Source organism: Acomys russatus, chromosome 19 (assembly GCF_903995435.1).
Source record: "Acomys russatus chromosome 19, mAcoRus1.1, whole genome shotgun sequence".
NCBI classification, from domain to species: domain Eukaryota; kingdom Metazoa; phylum Chordata; class Mammalia; order Rodentia; family Muridae; genus Acomys; species Acomys russatus.
The window spans coordinates 24,260,971-24,278,980 of NC_067155.1; the positions used below are offsets into that span (position 1 = coordinate 24,260,971).

Here is an 18,010-nt window from a genome sequence, read left to right on the forward strand (position 1 = left end):
CATGGCACATAACAATCCGTGCCAGTGAATACAGTAACTCTCAGTGCTGCAAGCTTATTAATGTTGAACTAATTAGTGAGAAAGGATTATAAAGTATTTTTCAAGTAGAGAGGAAAATGGTGAAAATCAGGCAGTTCATGAAAGAATAAGAAAAGACTAACTCTCCAAGGTGTCAGAACTGCAAACCACTTGGCAGCCTATAAGTAAACTTAGAACACATCAGAGAACTAGGCACAGTGGCGCACGCCTATAATCCCAGCACTTGGGGAGGCAGAGGCAGGCAGATCTCTGTGAGTTCGAGGCCAGCCTGTACCATGCAAGTCCAGGACAGCCAAGGCTAACACAGAGGAAACAGCAGAGCATGCTGGCTCACACCTGTTACCCAAACACTCAGGAAACTAAGGCTGTAGGACTGCTGAATCGAAGGCCAGCCTGGGCTACAGAGTGAGACAGTGCCTCCAAAAACCAATGGCTAACATTCTTGGGGAAATGACTCATTTTATTTTTAAACTAAATTATATCTGAAATCTTTAACAATGACAAGCAGGAATACACAAAGCAAATAATGTAGTGGCAGTGACGAATGACTTGTGTAGCAAACTGAGTTTAAAAGTAAAATAATTTACTTATATATACAGTAACAAAATAAACTCAATACTCACTTTTCAAAATCACTTTGGCACCAGGCGTGGTGGCGCACGCCTTTAATCCCAGCACTCGGGAGGCAGAGGCAGGCGGATCTCTGAGAGTTCGAGGCCAGCTTGGTCTACAAAACTGGTCTAGGACAGCCAAGGCTACACAGAGAAACCCTGTCTCGAAAAACCAAGAAACAAAAAACTGTGATCATCAAACAGCTGTCTGGAGCTCTGCTACAAACAACCATCTTATGACAAGAGTCATCAACATCACAATCTATTCTAACTGGGGAGAAAGGGAGGGCAGGCCAAAGCCAGGGGTGCGAGGTAGCTGGAAGCATCAACATAAGCTGCAGTAAAAGCAGAGTAAATGACAAATCTTCATTAGAACTTCAACCAAAAAAACAAACAAACAAAGAAAAAAAAGCAAAAGGCTAGTATTACCTTCTCATCAAAGGCACTTCAAATAGAACCCAGCAAAGAGGAAAACATCTGTGCCACAAGGAAAAACAATTACTACTTTAGTACTAAACTTTAGAAGGCATCATATATATATGTATATATTTGTAAGTTTATATCATATACAACTGAGTTCAAAGAAATAACGTTTTGATTCAAGATGTGTTTTATGATCTGGGTGTGGTAGTGTAATCCCAGCACACCAGGCCAGGAGGATTGCCAATTCCAGGCTAGTCTGGGCTACCATGGAGAGATACTGCCCATCCCCCAAAAGTGTTTTATATTTAAGTTTGGGGTATAAATTTGTCTTAGTGCGCCATGTAACTTTTCACCTCTAAGTGCGCCGCTGGAAAACCAGTTAAGTTTTATGCTGTCACTATGAGATGGAAGGTTAACCGTTCCCAGTGGTGTGCCATACCAGAGAAATACTCCTTTTACCGTCCCCCAAAACACTAACATCTGACATGCCTACTGCATAGCTAGGGATGGCCTGTGGAAGCCGCGTTTGTGCTGTCTGGCTTGACTTCAGCAAGAGTTAACACAGAAAATACCCTCTCCTGGAACTCTTATGTGCATGTGCTGAGAACAATGCTTATATTACCATTCACGGTTTCAGTCACTATGACTTAGCTCCAGCCCATCTCCTCCGTCTAAATACACATGACTTTTTATAGGTTATTAGGGAGACAGACAGGATTCCCCAACTCTCTCAGGACCCAAGGCCAACCTTCGCTACATCCAAAGCCTCCTCAACACAACCGCTCCACCGAGCGATTATTGCCACCCATCAGTTCCCAACACAAGCATTGCAGAGCAGCGTCCTTTGAAATCAAAAAGGGGGTTGGGAGGGGGAGGGCTTTTAACTCTTGGTGGGGGTTCCTGGGGATGGAGCGGGTGGGTCACGCTGCTCTTTCAAACCTCTCCGGAGCTCACACCGGAATAGCATGCAGCTCTGAAGAGCAGGTGCTGAATTTCGGGGTTCAGAGTCAGCCCTGCAAACACCTGTCGGCTGCATACTACGTGCCCGCTACAGCGAGCTAACCTCGGTCTTCAACGTCCAGAGCAAAATCCGAAACAAAACAAAACAAAACAAAACAAAAAGGCAGAAACCCACGGCCGCCGCCGCCAGGGCTTCCCCGGGACCGCAAACTTTTCAAGTGTCAGTGGAATAACGGTGCAGAGGCGGGCGAGCCCGCACCGCACGCCGTCCGCACCGCCGTGGGGCTGCACCCGCCGTCGCCCCACGACTCCCCCCGGGGCCGGCTCGCCGCGGCTCCCCGACTCCCGAGCTGTGCGGCGAGCGCGCCTCCCCTCGCGCCGGGGCCTCGGGCTGCCGGAAGAGGGAAGCCGCGGGAAGCGCGGGGGGCTTCGCTCCGGGAAGGGAGGGGGAGGGGAGGGGGAGGGGCGCGGCCGCGGCGCCCGCAGAGGTCACTCCGGGCCGGCGCGATGGGGGGACCCGCGGCCTCCCCGCCCCCGGCCCCACCGCAGCCCCGCGAGGACGCCGGGGCACGCGACGCGAGGCGGGCGGCGGCTCCACGCGCGCACGCCCCGCTTGGCGAAAAGAGAAAAAAAATGGAGCGTGGGGCGCTAAGGCGAGGAGGAGGCGCTCCCTTTCCGTTACCCGAGTCGCTCCTACCTCCGGCCGCCCGGCTCCTACACTCCTCGCGCTCCGCCGCTCTCGGGGACCCGCCGCACTCGCCGCCGCCGCCGCCGCCGCATCCAATCGCCTCCTCCCCCCCCCTCCCCCTTCCGCAGCCAGTCCAGGCCGTTCCTCCTCCTCTCCGCTTCAAAATGGCGCCAAGAGCTGCTCCGCGGCTGCTCCAATCGAACCGCGGCTGACGGCGCCCGCGGGGCAGGCAGTGCGCCGCGCGGGTCCCCAGCGCCCCCTGCCGGCCGGCCGGACGCACGCCTTGGCGCCGGGGCGGCCGCGCGCGCACGCGCTCCTGAGCCCGCGCTTCGGGCTCCGCCCTCTCCCCCACCCCCCCGCGCTCCGGGCTCCGCCCCATGCCCCACCCCCGCGCTCTGGGCTCCGCCCTCTTTCCCCCCTCCCCGCGGCCCGGCAGCGCGCACGCGCAGGCTCCGCCCTGCTCCCCCGGGCCGCCCCGGGCTCCCTGGCAGCAAGGAGATGGGCAGCTGTCAGCTCCCAGGCTTTGGCGGGAAATCTGTAGATTACCGTAGGCCGCTGGTTTGGGGGCTCTTTTTCTCTTTTTTCTTTTCTTTTTGAGACAGGGTCTTATTTCGCTTAGTGGTTTAAGATGGCTTAGTGGTTAAGAGCACTGTCTCCTCTTCCAAAGGACCCGGATTCAATTCCCAGCACCCACATGGCAGCTCACAACTGTCTGTAATTCCAGTTCCAAGGGATCTGACACCCTTACCCCACACCAATGCACATAAAATAAAATTAAATAAATTATTAAAAGAAGAAGAAGAGTCTTGAAACAAAAGACAGGTAACCATGGTAATTGTGCTACAGGAGAGCCATAAATCCTAGCAGGCCAAGCACCTTCAGATCCTCACTTCCTCTTAGCAGGGCCCCTGGGACACCTCTGCTTGCTCACCTGCCAGGATTTTAATAGCCGATACTACATATAGGCTTCTACCCATTTTATGCATCCAGTAAGCCTTGGGAACCGTCCTGTACAAAGACAGAACAGGAGATCGACATAGGTTAAAAAAAAAAAAGAATGGGGAGGGGAGGCTCTGGCTCCCTAGGCAGGCATAGTGACCCACACCTTTAATCCCAGCACTGGAGAGGCAGAGGCAGGTGGGTCTCTGAGTTTGAGGCCAGCCTGGTCTACATAGTGAGTTCCAAGACATGGAGGGCTACACTAATGAGACCCTGTCTCAAAAGCAAAACAAACAAATAAATAAATAAAAAGCTTCTGGCTCTTGGTTATTTCCCTTCTCTCTCATTTCTGAACCCCTTAAAGATACGAACCAAGTAAGTTTCTTAGGAGCAGCAGGGTGAAAGCAAGAATGTTGGGACTCCTCACTGCCAGCATCCCTGTTGTTTGGTATAGTAGTCGCTTAGCGCACAGTGAGTGCTCAGCAACTACTTCTGTCAGGTGCAAACAGTTAAGAATGTTTTCCTGGGCACAAGCCTTTAATACCAGCACTCGGGAGGCAGAGGCAGGCAGATCTCTGAGTTTGAGGCCAGCTTGGTCTACAAAGTGAGTCTTGAACAGCCAGGGCTACACCGAGAAACTCTTGTCTCGAAAAAACAAAAACAAAAGACTGTTGTTTTGCATATTATGTCGGGAGATTTCTTGAAATTTGTAGAGTTGTCACAGCATTTTCTGGGGTGTTGCCAGTTTTACCATGCATGCGTTAATCAGCTTTCACCGCTGTGCCAAAATACTCAAGAAGGAATAATTTATTGTGGCTCTTGGATTCAGAGGTGTCCATCTCGGCTTGGCTAGCTCCATTCTCTCTAAGCCTGACTAATGCGGGCCATCATGATAAAGGTCATCACCGCCTGCCAACCAGAAAGCAGCCAGGGAGACATCTCTGAACAGGTTACACTTCCAGGGCCTGGCCTATTTCCCCTATGACAGTTCCTCTCCTAGTTCCCAATAATGCCATTTTATGAGTCCAGGGCTAGAGATCAGTATCAGATCCCCTGGAACTGGGGTTACAGGCAGCTGGGAGCCACCATGCTGCTCATGCCAGGAACTAAACCCCGGTCCTCTACAAGAGCAGGAAGTGATCTTAACCCTGAGTGATCTCTCCAGCCCAAGAAAATATTCTTTATATTTGAGGATTGTATTTATTTATTTATTTATTTATTTTTGCTTTTTCAAGACAGGGTTTCTCTGTGTAGCTTTGGCTGTCCTGGATCACTTTGTAGACCAGGCTGGCCTCGAACTCACAGCGACCTGCCTGCCTCTGCCTCCCAAGTGCTGGGATTAAAGGCGTGTGCTACCACACCCGGCATAAATAAATCTTAAAAAATAAATAAGCCAGGTGTGGTGGTGCACGCCTTTAATCCCAGCACTTGGAAGGCAGAGGCAGGCAGATCACTGTGAGTTTGAGGCCAGCCTGGTCTACAAAGTGAGTCCAGGAAAGGATGTATTAAGTATACAGTGTTTTGCCTGCATGTATATCTGCACACCAGAAGAGGGCATCAAATCTTATCTTAGAGAGTTGTAAGCCACCATATGGTTGCTGGGAATTGAACTCAGGACCTTTGGAAGAGCAGCCAATGCTTTTAACCTCTGAGCCATCTTTTCAGCCCCTATATTTGAGGATTTTAAGATAGCCAACTTGAAATTCCTCTGGATAAAATAATTGTATGGGGCAGGCATGGTGGTGCACACCTGTAATTCCAGCACTCTAGCAGGCAGAGGCAAGCAGATCTCTGTGAGTTTGAGGCCAGCCTGGTCTACAAAGTGAGTCCAAGACAGCCAGGGCTACACAGAGAAACCCTATCTCAAAAAAGGGGTGGGGGTGGGGAAGAGAATGGAATAAAACTTCAGATAATTAGAAATTGGGCCGGGCGTGGTGGCGCACGCCTTTAATCCCAGCACTCGGGAGGCAGAGGCAGGCGGATCGCTGTGAGTTCGAGGCCAGCCTGGTCTACAAAGTGAGTCCAGGATGGCCAAGGCTACACAGAGAAACCCTGTCTCGAAAAACAAAAAAACAAAAAAAAACAAAAAACAAAAAACAAAAAAAAAGAAATTGGAACCATCCCAAAACTCAGTTGTATTTTCTAATCCTGGGAGAAGCAATGTTGTAAAAATGCTGGTCTTATATAGACATGGTTATACCTTTCTTCGGTCATGAAAAGCACACATCCAGTCCCTATCTGGTGTACATTTACTGCCATAGCAAATTAGTTTTTTGTGCATACAACTATACCTGTTGTCTTATCACCTACAGCTTGGAGCTGACAGGTGTCTCCCAGAGCTACTACTGCAGTGTCTGCAAGGCTGTGGTTCCTCCTGGAGGCTGGAGGAGGGGGAGATGCTAGACAGATGCCTTCCCTGGCCCATAGAGGTTGTTGGCTTTGTTTCTTGGTTTATGTCTCTCCCCTCTGTCTCCCAGGTGAATAATCCAGAATAATCTGCCTCGTTTAACATCAGCTGATTAGCAAAGTATTCCATCTTTTTTTTTTTCGAGACAGGGTTTCTCTGTGTAGCCTTGGCTATCCTGGACTCACTTTGTAGACCAGGCTGGCCTCGAACTCACAGCGATCCGCCTGCCTCTGCCTCCCGAGCGCTGGGATTAGAGGCATGTGCCACCACGTCCAGCCTCGCAAAGTATTCCATCTTTAACCTTAACGTCCCCTTGCATATTAAAAGGTTCTACATGAACATCTTGGGAGGCATTATTCTGCCAACCACAGCATTTCTATTTTGGCTATTTAGCCATTTTTGGTGGATCCAAAGTTAAGGTTAAAGAGATTAGAAAACTAGAAGCTACCCGGAGAGCAAGTAGTTCATCTGAGTAACTCTAAATACGCGCTGTTGACATACGGCACTTTGAATGCAGCCTATACACGCTCCAAGTGGTTTCTCAACAGCAGCGAGACATTGACTGTACATCGCAAAGCAGGGTAGGCAGCTCAGTGGCCTACCTCAAGGCATGCCCCAAAGGCCAGTCAAATGATGCTTGGCGGTCTGCAACAGGACTTCAATTCCCAGGAGACTATGCGAGAATGTCACATTCATTCTCTGCAGTTGGGGGGAGTGGGTTTAAATGGCAGGGGAATGGAGAATACCAAACATTATCTGGAAACTTCTGCAGATGGTGTGTACCTCTTCAGCCCATAATACAAAAATTATAACTGAAGTTAAAGAAATCAAAGACGCAGTATCATCTAAAGAAAAGCAAAAGCCAGAGCTGAGAGCTGCCTGGCTGGTCCTGCTGGCTTCCGTTCCCAGCACCCACGTGGCCGCTCACAACCATCAGTAACTCCAGCTCCAGGGGATCCAACGCCCTCTTCTGGCCTCTGTGAGCACTGCATGGATATGGCGCACATTACATACATGCAGGCCGACCACCCTGTTCTTGTTGTTGTTGTTGTTTATTGGGCTGAAAAGATGGCTCAGTAAATGCTTTCCTAGAAGTTCAGTTCCCAACACCTACATGGTACCTAACAATCATCTGCAACTACAGTGCCAGGGAATCTGATGCCCTCATCTGGCCACTGCATACTCCTACATAAAATAAAAATAAATAGAACTGTAAAGGAGGAAAAAAAAAAGGCAAGCCTAAACAAAAAACCAAAACCAATAGGTTCCCCATGTGTCTGTGTCGTTCCCACTTTACTGATTTCCATCAATTTTCCCAGGTCCACATTTTCATTTCCTGGTTTGATTCTGTAATTTTAACTCCAGTGAGAGGTAGAAATGTCTGGAGAAAGACATTCTGCAGCAGGAAAGGTTTGAGAGAAGAGAATGAATGAAATTGTGAAATACATTTTATTTTACTTTAAAGATTTGCTTGTTTTCATGTGTATAAGTATTCACCCTCATGTGTGTCTGTGAGCCACACGTACACCTGGTACCTGTAGAGGCCAGAAGAGGGTGGCAGATGCCTGGAGCTGGAGTTACAGGCATTGGTGCTGGGAAACAAGCCTGGGTGCTCTGCAAAACCAGCCAGTGCTCTCAACCACTCAGCCCAAATCTTTCCAGCCCCCAATAAAACTGTAACATCACTTATCTCACCTAAATGGAAACAAGAGGGTGTTTATTCTGACCTAACCATGAGTAATCATGGCCCCGGAACATAGATTCATGGGGGGTTTTTTGTTGTTGTTGATAATGATTTCTGGTTTGGTTTGGTTTTGGTTTTGAGAACAGGGTCTCACAGCATTGGCTGTCTTGGAACTCATTACGTAGACCAGGCTGGGAACTTGTAGAGATTCGCCTGCCTCCACCTCCCAAGTGTTGGGATTAAAGGTGTGCACACCACACTAGCCAATACCACACTTCAGCACAGAAATGGTTGCATGTATTAGTGTGTGTGTGTGTGTGTGTGTGTGTGTGTGTGTGCATGCGTGTGTGTGCACATCATACTGGTATCCTCGCCCAAGTGTGCATGTGGAGGCAGGTGTTAGATGTCTCCCACGATTGCTCCACGCACATTTTCCTGAGACAAGGTCTGTCGCTGAACCTGGAGCTCACTGCTTTGGCCAGACTGACTTGGCCAGTCATCCCACAGGATCTGTCAGTCTTGACTCCCCAGGGCCAGCAGTACTGGGACGTAAGGCTACATCCAGCTCTTCTGTCGATGCAAGGATGGACTTTAGATCACTTGACCCACTCACCATCTCTCAGCCTGGATTTTTACAGTTACAGAACAAAACCAAACCATTTTTTTTGTGGGAGATCGCAGGAAGGAAGGTCACAGCAAAGCTGGGAATGCTCCGTTAAATGGCTCAGATACCATCTGATGAAATTCTTAGCTCTTTGGCTCAGGGATGCTGATGGTTTTGCTAAATAGCTGTGCTCCCAGGGTTTTAATTTATAATTGAAAGGGTGTTAGGTCTGACATAGGGATGAGGTTGAACTACTAGGGGGACTAAGGAGAGCCCAAGGTCACTTTGGTCTAGATGTGCAGCATTCCAAGTTTATATTGCCACAAAGTAATAACCAGTCAATCACCCTTTTAGAATCTCACTTGGTAGCCCTAGCTGGCTTAAAACTTGCTATGTAGACCAGCCTGGCCTTGAATTCATCTGCCTGCTTCCATCTCTTGAGGGGTGTCACCGTATCCAGCCCCTTTTAGACTCTTTAATATAGCCATAGTTTGTTGTTGTTGCTGTTGCTAAGCATTTATTTACGTAGGTATTTTATGTATATGAGTACTCTATCTTCATGTTCATCTGCTCAACAGAAGAGGCCATCAGATCACATTATAGATAGCAATCATGTGGTTGCTGGGAATTGAACTCAGGTCCTCTGGAAGAGCAACCAGTGCTCTTAACCACTGAGCCATCTCTCCAGGCCCTGTTGTTGTTGTTGTTGTTTTAAACTGGGAACTTCAGTTTACAATACAGATATGGCTATAGGTAGATGAGGTATATAAGACAAGATAGCCATCTGGGTGGTGGTGGCGCACACCTTTAATCCCAGCATTCATGAGGCAGAGACAGGTGGATCTCTGTGAGTTTGAGGCCAGCCTGGTCTACAAAGTAAGTTCCAAGACAGCCAAGGCAACACAGTAAAACCCTGTCTCAGAAAACATACATACATACATACTACATATATAAATACAAGACAGCACACAGGGTGAGCATTACCTAAAGTAGATTACGTGAATCCAAATTCTTGTCTCCCCTGCTTACTGAATCTAGGCTCTTGAACAATGTTCAAAGTCATCCTTTTCTTGGTTTGAAAGATAAAGATGAGAATAGTAGTAGCTAGTGAATCAAATCTATCATCTATTTAGGATAGCTTCTGACACACTGTACAAAAGCATTTATGAATATAGATCCCAAACTGGGACTTCTGAACTCTGCTGCCTAAGTTCTGAAAGTCTCAGTAATAGAATGTACACAATAACACATCAAACTTTATATATTGTGAGTGGTAACATGCTGTATTAGAGTTCTCTATAGTCACAGAACTTACATAGATACACACACACACACACACACACACGGTTTATTAGAATAGTTTACGGGCTGTGGTTCAGCTAATCCAACAATGGCTGGCTATGCACGGAAAGTCCGGGAGTCCAGTAGTTTCTCAGTCCCACAAGGTTGGGTGTCTCAGCTGGTCTGCTATAGATGTTGGAATTCCAAAGAAGATGGCTCCAGTGCCAGGAAAAGTTAGGGCAAGAAGGCATGGAGCAAAAGCGTCGTTCTTCGATGTCTCTGCATAGGCTTCCGGCAGAAGGCAAGGCCCACATTAAAGGTGTGTCTCCCTGCCTCAAGATTTGAATCAAAGGCATGTGTCGTCTCTTCTTCTTCTTCTTCTTCTTCTTCTTCTTCTTCTTCTTCTTCTTCTTCTTCTTCTTCTTCTCTTCTTCTTCTTCTCTTCTCTTCTTCTTCTCTTCTTCTTGTCTTCTTCTTCTTCCTCCTCCTCCTCCTCCTCCTCCTCCTCCTCCTCCTCCTCTCCTCCTCCTCTTCCTCCTCCTCTTCCTCCTCCTCTTCCTCCTCCTCTTCCTCCTCCTTCTCCTCTTCTTCTTTTTCTTCAACGTTTTTGTTCGGTTGGTTGGTTTTGGTTTTTCAAGACACAGTTTCTCTGTGTAGCCCTGGCTGTCCTGGAACTCTCTTTGTAGACCAGACTGGCCTTGAACTCACAGAGATCCACCTGCCTCTGCCTCCCGAATGCTGGGATTAAAGGCGTGTATACAGTGCTCTGCCTGTGTGTACACCTGTATGCCAGAAGAGGGCACCAGATCTCATTCTAGATGGTTGGGAGCCACCATGTGGTTGCTGGGAATTGAACCTAGGACCTCCAGAAGAGCAGCCAGTGCTCTGCACCGCTGAGCCATCTCTCCAGCCAGCAGGTGTCTTCTTACCTCAAAGGCCTGCACTTGAAGTGGATTCGCCCACTTCAAACCAAGCAGGAAATCTCTCACAGGGGTGCTCCCCATTTCCGGACTGCAGCACACTCCAGATACAGTCAAAAGCTGACAAGCAAGAATAGCCACCACCACACATGTGATCTCCGACAATTACACCAGAATCTTGATGGTCTCACGCTCTGGTGCTCCGCAGGAAGCATGACCCGAAGGAGGCAGCTCATACATACACTTCTCTCCGAAAAGTCAAATGTTACGAGACGTCAGTAGGGGGTTAAAGATGTGGCTCTGTGCTGGAGGGTTTGCCTGCCACGCTAGGTCCTAGGTTCAATTCTCAGAACTGAAGGGCGAGAGCAAGCCAGTAGATGTCAAAGGATTAGAAACCGTCTGCCATACTTCCAGCTGCCGTGGGATGATGGGATGTAGGAGGATGCTGGGGGCACAGAGGTGTCAATGTGCTGCCTCGACAATAGGCTTGGTGTTGCCTTCTAGAACACCAGCTTCTTCACAATGGAAGGGTAGAAATAGGGACTGGACACAACCAGGACAAGGACACTGGTCACAGCTCGTCTGTGCTTCATGAAGTAAATGGGGTTTCTCTCGCTCACAGGCATGGTCTTTTCCTTCTTCACCCTCACCTCTTTACTCTGACCTTCCTATAGCACTCACAACCCTCAACAGTGGTGGCAGTTGTCACTGTCCCCTGACTCAAGTGCCCCTTCTGGGTTTTGTTTTGTTTTTTTGTTTTTTGTTTTTGTTTTTTTGAGACAGGGTCTCTCTGTGTAGCCTTGGCTGTCCTGGACTCACTATGTTGACCAGGCTGGCCTCGAACTCACAGCGATCCGCCTGCCTCTGCCTCCCGAGTGCTGGGATTAAAGGCGTGCGCCACCACGCCCGGCCCCTTCTGGGGTTCTCTATGACACTTGCTTCTCGAGATCTCGCTCTGCTTGGTGGATTCCTCAGATCCTCTCATCTCTGGGCAGGTGGATCTCTGAGTTCGAGGCCAGCCTGGTCTACAAAGTGAATTTCAAGACAGCTAGGGCTACACAAAGAAACCCTGTTTCTACAAAAACAAATTTAAAACGTGAGCTAGTACAATGATATAGCACCATGAGTGTCAAAGACCACACTTCTTAGGGTGGTCACAATGGTACAGGCCTGTAATCCAAGCGGGAAAGCCAGAAATCCTGGATGCGCTCTCCTTGGCTTATAGGGAGTTTGAGGTCAGTCTCTTCTACATGTCGTGTACCAGACATGGACTTTGTGCACAAATATACATGCATGTAAAATACTTGAGGCATAACTTGAATCTAAACATGAGGAAAACGAGGTTGTAGTGAAAACTATTTCAAGACCCTGTTGTTAGCATGTAGGTAGCTCCACTAGCCTGCCTCTAGGTTGCTTAGCAACCCATGACATCATTGCCTGCGGCTGCCAGGTGTGTGCCACAGACTTTTCAGCTGGCAGCAGATATAAAAGGGCCAATCTGCCACCTTGTCTGTCTCTCTACCCCTCCCTTCTTCCCTCCCTCCCTCCCTTCCTCCCTCCTTCTCTCTCTCTCTCTTTCTCACACCTTCAGTGTTGCTAGCTCTCTCTCTGTCCCCCTAGGGCGCTACTTCCCCCTTTCTCTGCCCCTCTTCTACAAAAAAAAATCTCTCCACATCAGATCTGTTATGTCTCACTCTATTTTTTTTTTTTTTTTAATTATAACATCAGTAAGGGGATAGATTGTAAGCCCTCTGGGTCATAATAATGGTGTTAAGTACTCTAATGTAAATTAAAACATTATTGTTTTGGAGGCAAGAATCATGTAAATATGAAGAGATGTTGACTTTCTTGTGAGGGCCTAAATGAAAGATAAGGTGGAGGGGACAATAGGCTAATGGTGGAAAAGGGGCGGGGAGGCCCTTATTTGAAGGTATTTAATATTTGGTTGGCTTGCTTGTTTGTTTGTTTATTTATTTATTTATTTATCCGAGACAGTTTCTTGTATAGCCTTGGCTGTCTTGACTCACTTTGTAGACCAGTCTGTCCTCGAAGTCACAGAGATCTGCCTGCTGTGCCTCACTGAGTGCTGGGGTTACAGGCGTGCGCCACCGCTCCCGGCTATGCATTTATTTTTAACTCAATCCACATCTATACAGTAGTTTTCTTTTCTTTTCTTTTCTTTTTTTTTTTTTTCTTTTTTTTTTTTTTTTTTTACAGCAGTTTTCTTACCTTTGTAACATTTTCCCCCTAAGAGTTGTCTATCTGATACGGGGTTCTGCGGTGCAGCCACTCTGTTCTTCTACAAAAGTTCAGGAGCTTAAAACTTATACTTAGTGGTGTTTCCTAGAAACCAAGGCAACCCAAGCGCTATACAAAATGTTTCTCTTTTGAACCCAAGGCTAATTCTTTTGTCTCCTAAAAAGCCAGAAAACCGTTCACTCACCGCGAGGGGCTTGCGCATCCACCGGGGGGCGCCAAGCACTCTTCTTGTTCTTTTCCTTCAGAGGCGAACACTAGAGGTCGTTATCTTTTTAGTTAGTGTTTCTTTAAATAACTTGCCCACTCCAGGGCGGAAATTAGCGCGTACATCATGCAAAGGACTCTGGAAGACCGAGTCTCGGTGCCAGAGGTAAACTAGGATCACAAGGGTCACCGGACTTCAATTCCCACAATGCTCGGCGCGAGCCCGCGGCGCTGCATGGGAAACCCGAGCGGTGGTGGCCATCTTGCGTATGGAGCCCCTCCTGCCTTGCATATCTCCACCCCACCCCCTCTCGGCTTCGTAGCAGCTTCTTGGACCGTCATTCGCCTTCCCGGAGGTGAGGGTCTTTGCCCAAGTTTTTTGCTTTTGTTTTTGCTTCTGTTGGGAGGGGGCTGAGGAGGAAGGGGTTGGAAGTACACGCTTGAGGTGAGCAGATGCCCCAGCGTAGGTGAAGGAGGTATTTCCGGTTTCTTCTGAGAACGGCTCGAGTTTTCACTCTCGGCTTGACCCGATTCTTTCGCCCTGTTGCGAGCATGGAAGCCCCGAGAGAAGCTGTCAGCCTCCGAGCCCTCGGCAGATTCTCAGACAGGACCTTGACGCCTCTGGCCCGGTGCCGGGCGCCCTTCTGCTCTTCCTCCGCCGCCTCTGACGTTAGCGTGAGGACCTGGGGAGGTGGGGCTGAGGTGGGGGCTGTTTCCGAGGCGATGGCTTCCTCCCCTGTCCGAGCTTCCTTCATTTAAAACTGGCTGCCCTTTTCTCTAGTTTTGAGGGTTTGGATTTTGGTGCCAAGAGCAGGACGAATGAAGTACTGACCAAAACGGGCTTTTTGGTTTGGTAAAGATTATTGTTTGGTTCGGTTTGGTTTTTCGAGACAAGGTTTCTCTGTGTAATAGCCCTGGCTGCCCAGGAGCTCCTTTGTAGACCAGGCTGGCCTCGAACTCACTGAGTTCCGCCTAACTCAGCTGCCTCAGTGCTGGAATTAAGCCACCATTGCCTGTCAAGAGAAGTGTAATTTTAGTGAAATTACTTTATTGACAGGGTCTTGTGTAGTGCAGACTGGTCTTGAATTTACAGTGTAGCTCAGGCTGGGTTTGAGTTCCTTTCTCCATTTGCCTAAAAAGTTTATTTTTAAGCTAGAGAAACTACTAGAAAGGATGAATGCTTTGATTTTTAAAGTTCCCTAAGCATACTTTGTATCAGTGAAACTCAAAAGCCTTTTTTTCTTTCGAATGACTACACAAAGTTGGGAATGGCTTTTATACTACTTGCAAAGGAAAGGTCCACGACGCCTGCGTTTTAGTTAGTTATTTTGGATGCTAAGAGAGATGATTGTCGTTTGGAGGTTAAAGCCTATACCCCAAAAAACATAGTGATTTCAAAAAGGAAGGTATTTATGATGCAGCGTACCATAGCCAATTTAGAAACAAATGGCTAGCCATCTATCTACCTGTAGAGACACACGATGTGGGTTCAAGTTTCCAAACGTGGGTTCTTAAACTTTGGAATGGATCAGTTTTTTGTTTTTTTTTAAGTTTTTCAAGACAGGGTCTCTCTGTGTAGCCTTGGCTGTCCTGGACTCGCTTTGTAGACCAGGCTGGCCTCGAACTCACAGCGATCCTTCTGCCTCTGCCTCCCGAGTGCAGGGATTAAAGGTGTGTGCCACCACCGCCCGGCTGGAATGGATCATATAAAGATAGGACCGGTAGCGCAGGCCTGTAATCTCAGCTGCTGGGGAGGATGATGCAAAGTCCAAGGCCTCAGTGTACAGAGTGAATTCAAGGCCACCCTTGTCAACTTAGATATGACAGGAAGAAAGAGGGAGGAGATAGCTCTGTCAGAGTGCTTGTTTAGCATCCATGAGACCGTACGTTCCTTTTATGTAACTCCAAAAAAATGAGGTGCGCATATATTTTTAAATGATACTAACTTCAATGAGAGTCCTCCCATATTACAACAGTACTTAAAATACGTGGTTATAAAATTACAGTTTGACTATAGTTGGGAAGATGTTACTATTAAATGCTTATATCACAAATTATTTTCTAAAATTCCTTTCTTATGAAAAGCGTTTGTTTTTGTTCTAATACTTAGCTAATAATTGTATGCTTTACTCCTCAGATGCCTTATAGTGAAATTGAGGCTAAGTTTTTGGGACCTGGAAAAGAACTAACAAGAGAACCATGCTATAAAAAATTGAAGTCGACTACAGATGGCTGTGTTTTCCCCCATCGAGGTGGCCCTGATAATCAGAGAATCCAAGCGAAGACCGGAAATAATAGTAGGGTCTCTGTGGCCACCATTCACTTCAGGAGACGTATTTGTCCTCAGGAAGAAAAAACCAAAAGTACAGAGGTGTTACAGCCTTCGCAGGAGGAGATGCCTGGTAATAAACCAGGTGGTGCCGAGTCCATCAGTTCACAAGCGGTGCAGGATGGAAAGCCTTTGCCACTGTCCAGGGATGATGGAATCTACAGCACAAGTAAAGCATTCATAGGCCCCATGTACAAACCCCCTGAAAAAGAGAAATGCCGAGAAAGGAGGGCCGAGACCCACCCTCTCAGTGGTACAGATGGCAAAAGAAGACAAGAGGAAAAGCAGAAATTTAGCTCCAAAAAATTGGAGATCGACACAGAATTATCCCAGTTTTACAAAGAAATTGAAGAACTGGAAAATGAAAACGAAGCTTCACAAGGCAGTTGTAAGGAACCAGAACCTTCCCAGAAGCAGATCATCCCTTACGACCAGAGCTATAATGCCTTAGAATCTGAAGAGGAGACTAAAGCTCTCCGCAGTGCTCCTCAGTCACGTGCTTACCAGCACTGTGTGGAGGATGCGCCAGGCAGCTATCCCTGTGAAGAGCAAGTGATCCCTGCCTTTCCCTCCTTCAGGCCCGAGTGGCCGTCAATACATCCTTTTGTCTTACCCCACGGTCCTCCTCTTCCCAGTTTTGATTATCATTTTAATATTGAGAGGTTTGGTGCCCCACTAGATCCTCTACCACACATCTTCGATGTGCACGCTGACTCTCAGATGCGCAGTGGGTGCTATGTGGATAGTTGTCAGGACAGCTGGAGCTATCTGACTTCTAATCAGATGGATGAGTATACTAACTATGCTGTGACCGGCAGTGATTTTCATCCCTTTAGAAGTGACTATAGTGTACACGATGACAGTGTGAATAATGGTTTCTATGAAACCAGAGTGTGCTGGCGAGACCCTCCCTTGAACAAGCATAATGAAACAGACAGGTTTGTGAGCCAGTGGTTTCCAGAGGAGAACTTAGATAAACTACAGAAATTACTGATTCTTTTGCGAGGCCTCCCTGGTTCTGGAAAAACAACATTATCTCGGTAAGAGATCCTAAGTGAATACTTGATAATTAATTCATTACTTAAAAAGAAATGAGTTATCAGCGATAAATGCTTTTGTGTCCCTTGTAGAAAATCCTTTATATGCTGTATTTGGGGGTGACATCTGATGGAAATACTTTAAAAGATGTGGTCTAGTGGGAAGGTGAGAATTAATGGTGCTAGATAGATAAAAGTGATAGGTAGATAAAAGAAACTATAGTTTCCTTTAGGGGTTTTAAAATTAAGCTATAATGAAAACAGCAACAGAAGCAGAACTAAAGAATATGGAGAGCATTCACAACTATTCAAGAAAAGCTGAATCCTGATACTTTTCGACTGTACGCTGTCAGGCAAGTTTTGCTGTCTGTTAATGAAGTAAGGGATATTTGTTTTCTTAGAATTTGAAAAACACTATAGATAACCTAAGGAAAAGAATCTTTTCCCCCGACACAAGGTTTCTCTGTGTAGCCTTAACTGTCTTGAACTTTGTAGACCAGGCTGGCCTTGAACTCACAGAGATCAGCCTGGCTCAGCTTGGATTAAGGCGTGTGCCACCACTGCCTGGCTAGAAAAGAAATCTTGAGTGTGTTAAGCATTATGCCGTGTTCATGTCTGACTGGGAGAGAAATTTTTTTAAAAATATTTTTTCTTTATATGAGTGTTTTGTTTACATGTGTGTCTGTGCACTGCTTCCCAGAGAGAAAAGAGCACCAGATCCTGTGGAACTGTAGTAACAAACAGTTGTGAGCCACCATGTGAGTTCTGGGAGTGGAATCTGGCTTCTCTGATATTAGCATTGCCCAGTGCTCTTAGCCACTGAGCAATCTCTCCAGCCCTGTGAGGTGAATTGCTATTTAGTCTTAAATGTGTAATGTGTTGAATTGAGCACTCTGAATTAGTGGGGTTAGAATTGGTGGTGTTTTTATTGTGTTATTTCAGATTTCTGTATTGGCATAATTTGTGCAATTGTGGAAAATAATTTAAAAATTCTAAATTTCTTGCAGTTTATGTAAGATTTATTCTAAGCAAGGTTTAAACAAAATTATATCTTTTGGATGAAGACAAATGTCTGAAGCACTTATATTTACTTGTAATATGCTCTAAAGAAATAAAATGTCTTTTTATGTTCTAAAGAAATTTCTTTAATATGGTCTAAAGAAAAGAAAATTGGGCTAGAGAGATGGCTCAGCACTTAAGAGCACTGACTGCTTTTTCAGAGGTCCTGAGTTCAATTCCCAGCAACCACATGGTGGCTCACAACCCATCTGTAATGAAATATGGTGCCCTCTTCTGGCATGCTGGTATACACAAAGGCAAAACACTATACATAATAAATAAATCTTTTTAGAAAAAAAAAAAAAAAGAAAAGAAAATTTCAGGCTGGAGAGATGGATCAGTGGTTAAGAGCACTATCTGTTCTTCCAGAAGTCCTGATTTCAATTCCCAGAAACCACGTGGTGGCTCACAACCATCTATAGTGAGATCTGGTGCCCTCTTCTGGCCTGCAGGGACACATGCAGGCAGAGCACTGTATATATAATAATAAATAAATTTTTTTTTTTTTTTTAAAGAAAATTTCTTTAGACCAGTGGTTCTGTCTTCCTAATGCTGTGATCCTTTAA

At 46.8% G+C, this 18,010-nt stretch overlaps 2 protein-coding genes across 8 annotated transcripts in view; one reads left to right on the forward strand and one right to left on the reverse strand.

The window, feature by feature from the left end:
• Pds5b (PDS5 cohesin associated factor B) overlaps nucleotides 1-1,097 on the reverse strand; it is a 145,265-nt gene extending 144,168 nt beyond the window's left edge. Inside the window, exon 1 of the mRNA XM_051162830.1 lies at nucleotides 1,080-1,097. Within this exon, the coding sequence (XP_051018787.1) occupies nucleotides 1,080-1,087 (8 nt within the window). The 5' untranslated portion in view covers nucleotides 1,088-1,097. The remainder of the gene's footprint in view (nucleotides 1-1,079) is intronic.
• A 12,118-nt stretch (nucleotides 1,098-13,215) lies between these two features.
• The window catches only part of N4bp2l2 (NEDD4 binding protein 2 like 2), a 56,767-nt gene continuing 51,972 nt past the window's right edge, over nucleotides 13,216-18,010 (forward strand). For 5 of the 7 annotated variants that reach the window (XR_007832392.1, XR_007832393.1, XM_051162831.1 and 2 more), the window contains exons 1-2: nucleotides 13,217-13,375; nucleotides 15,157-16,388. Coding sequence is in view for 4 of the 7 variants with exons in the window: in XM_051162831.1 (XP_051018788.1) it covers nucleotides 15,157-16,388 (1,232 nt within the window). In the remaining 3 variants the exon portion in view is untranslated. Of the gene's footprint in view, nucleotides 13,376-15,156; nucleotides 16,389-18,010 lie in introns of those variants that run through there. The other 2 variants (XM_051162834.1, XM_051162835.1) reach the window with 2 other exon arrangements.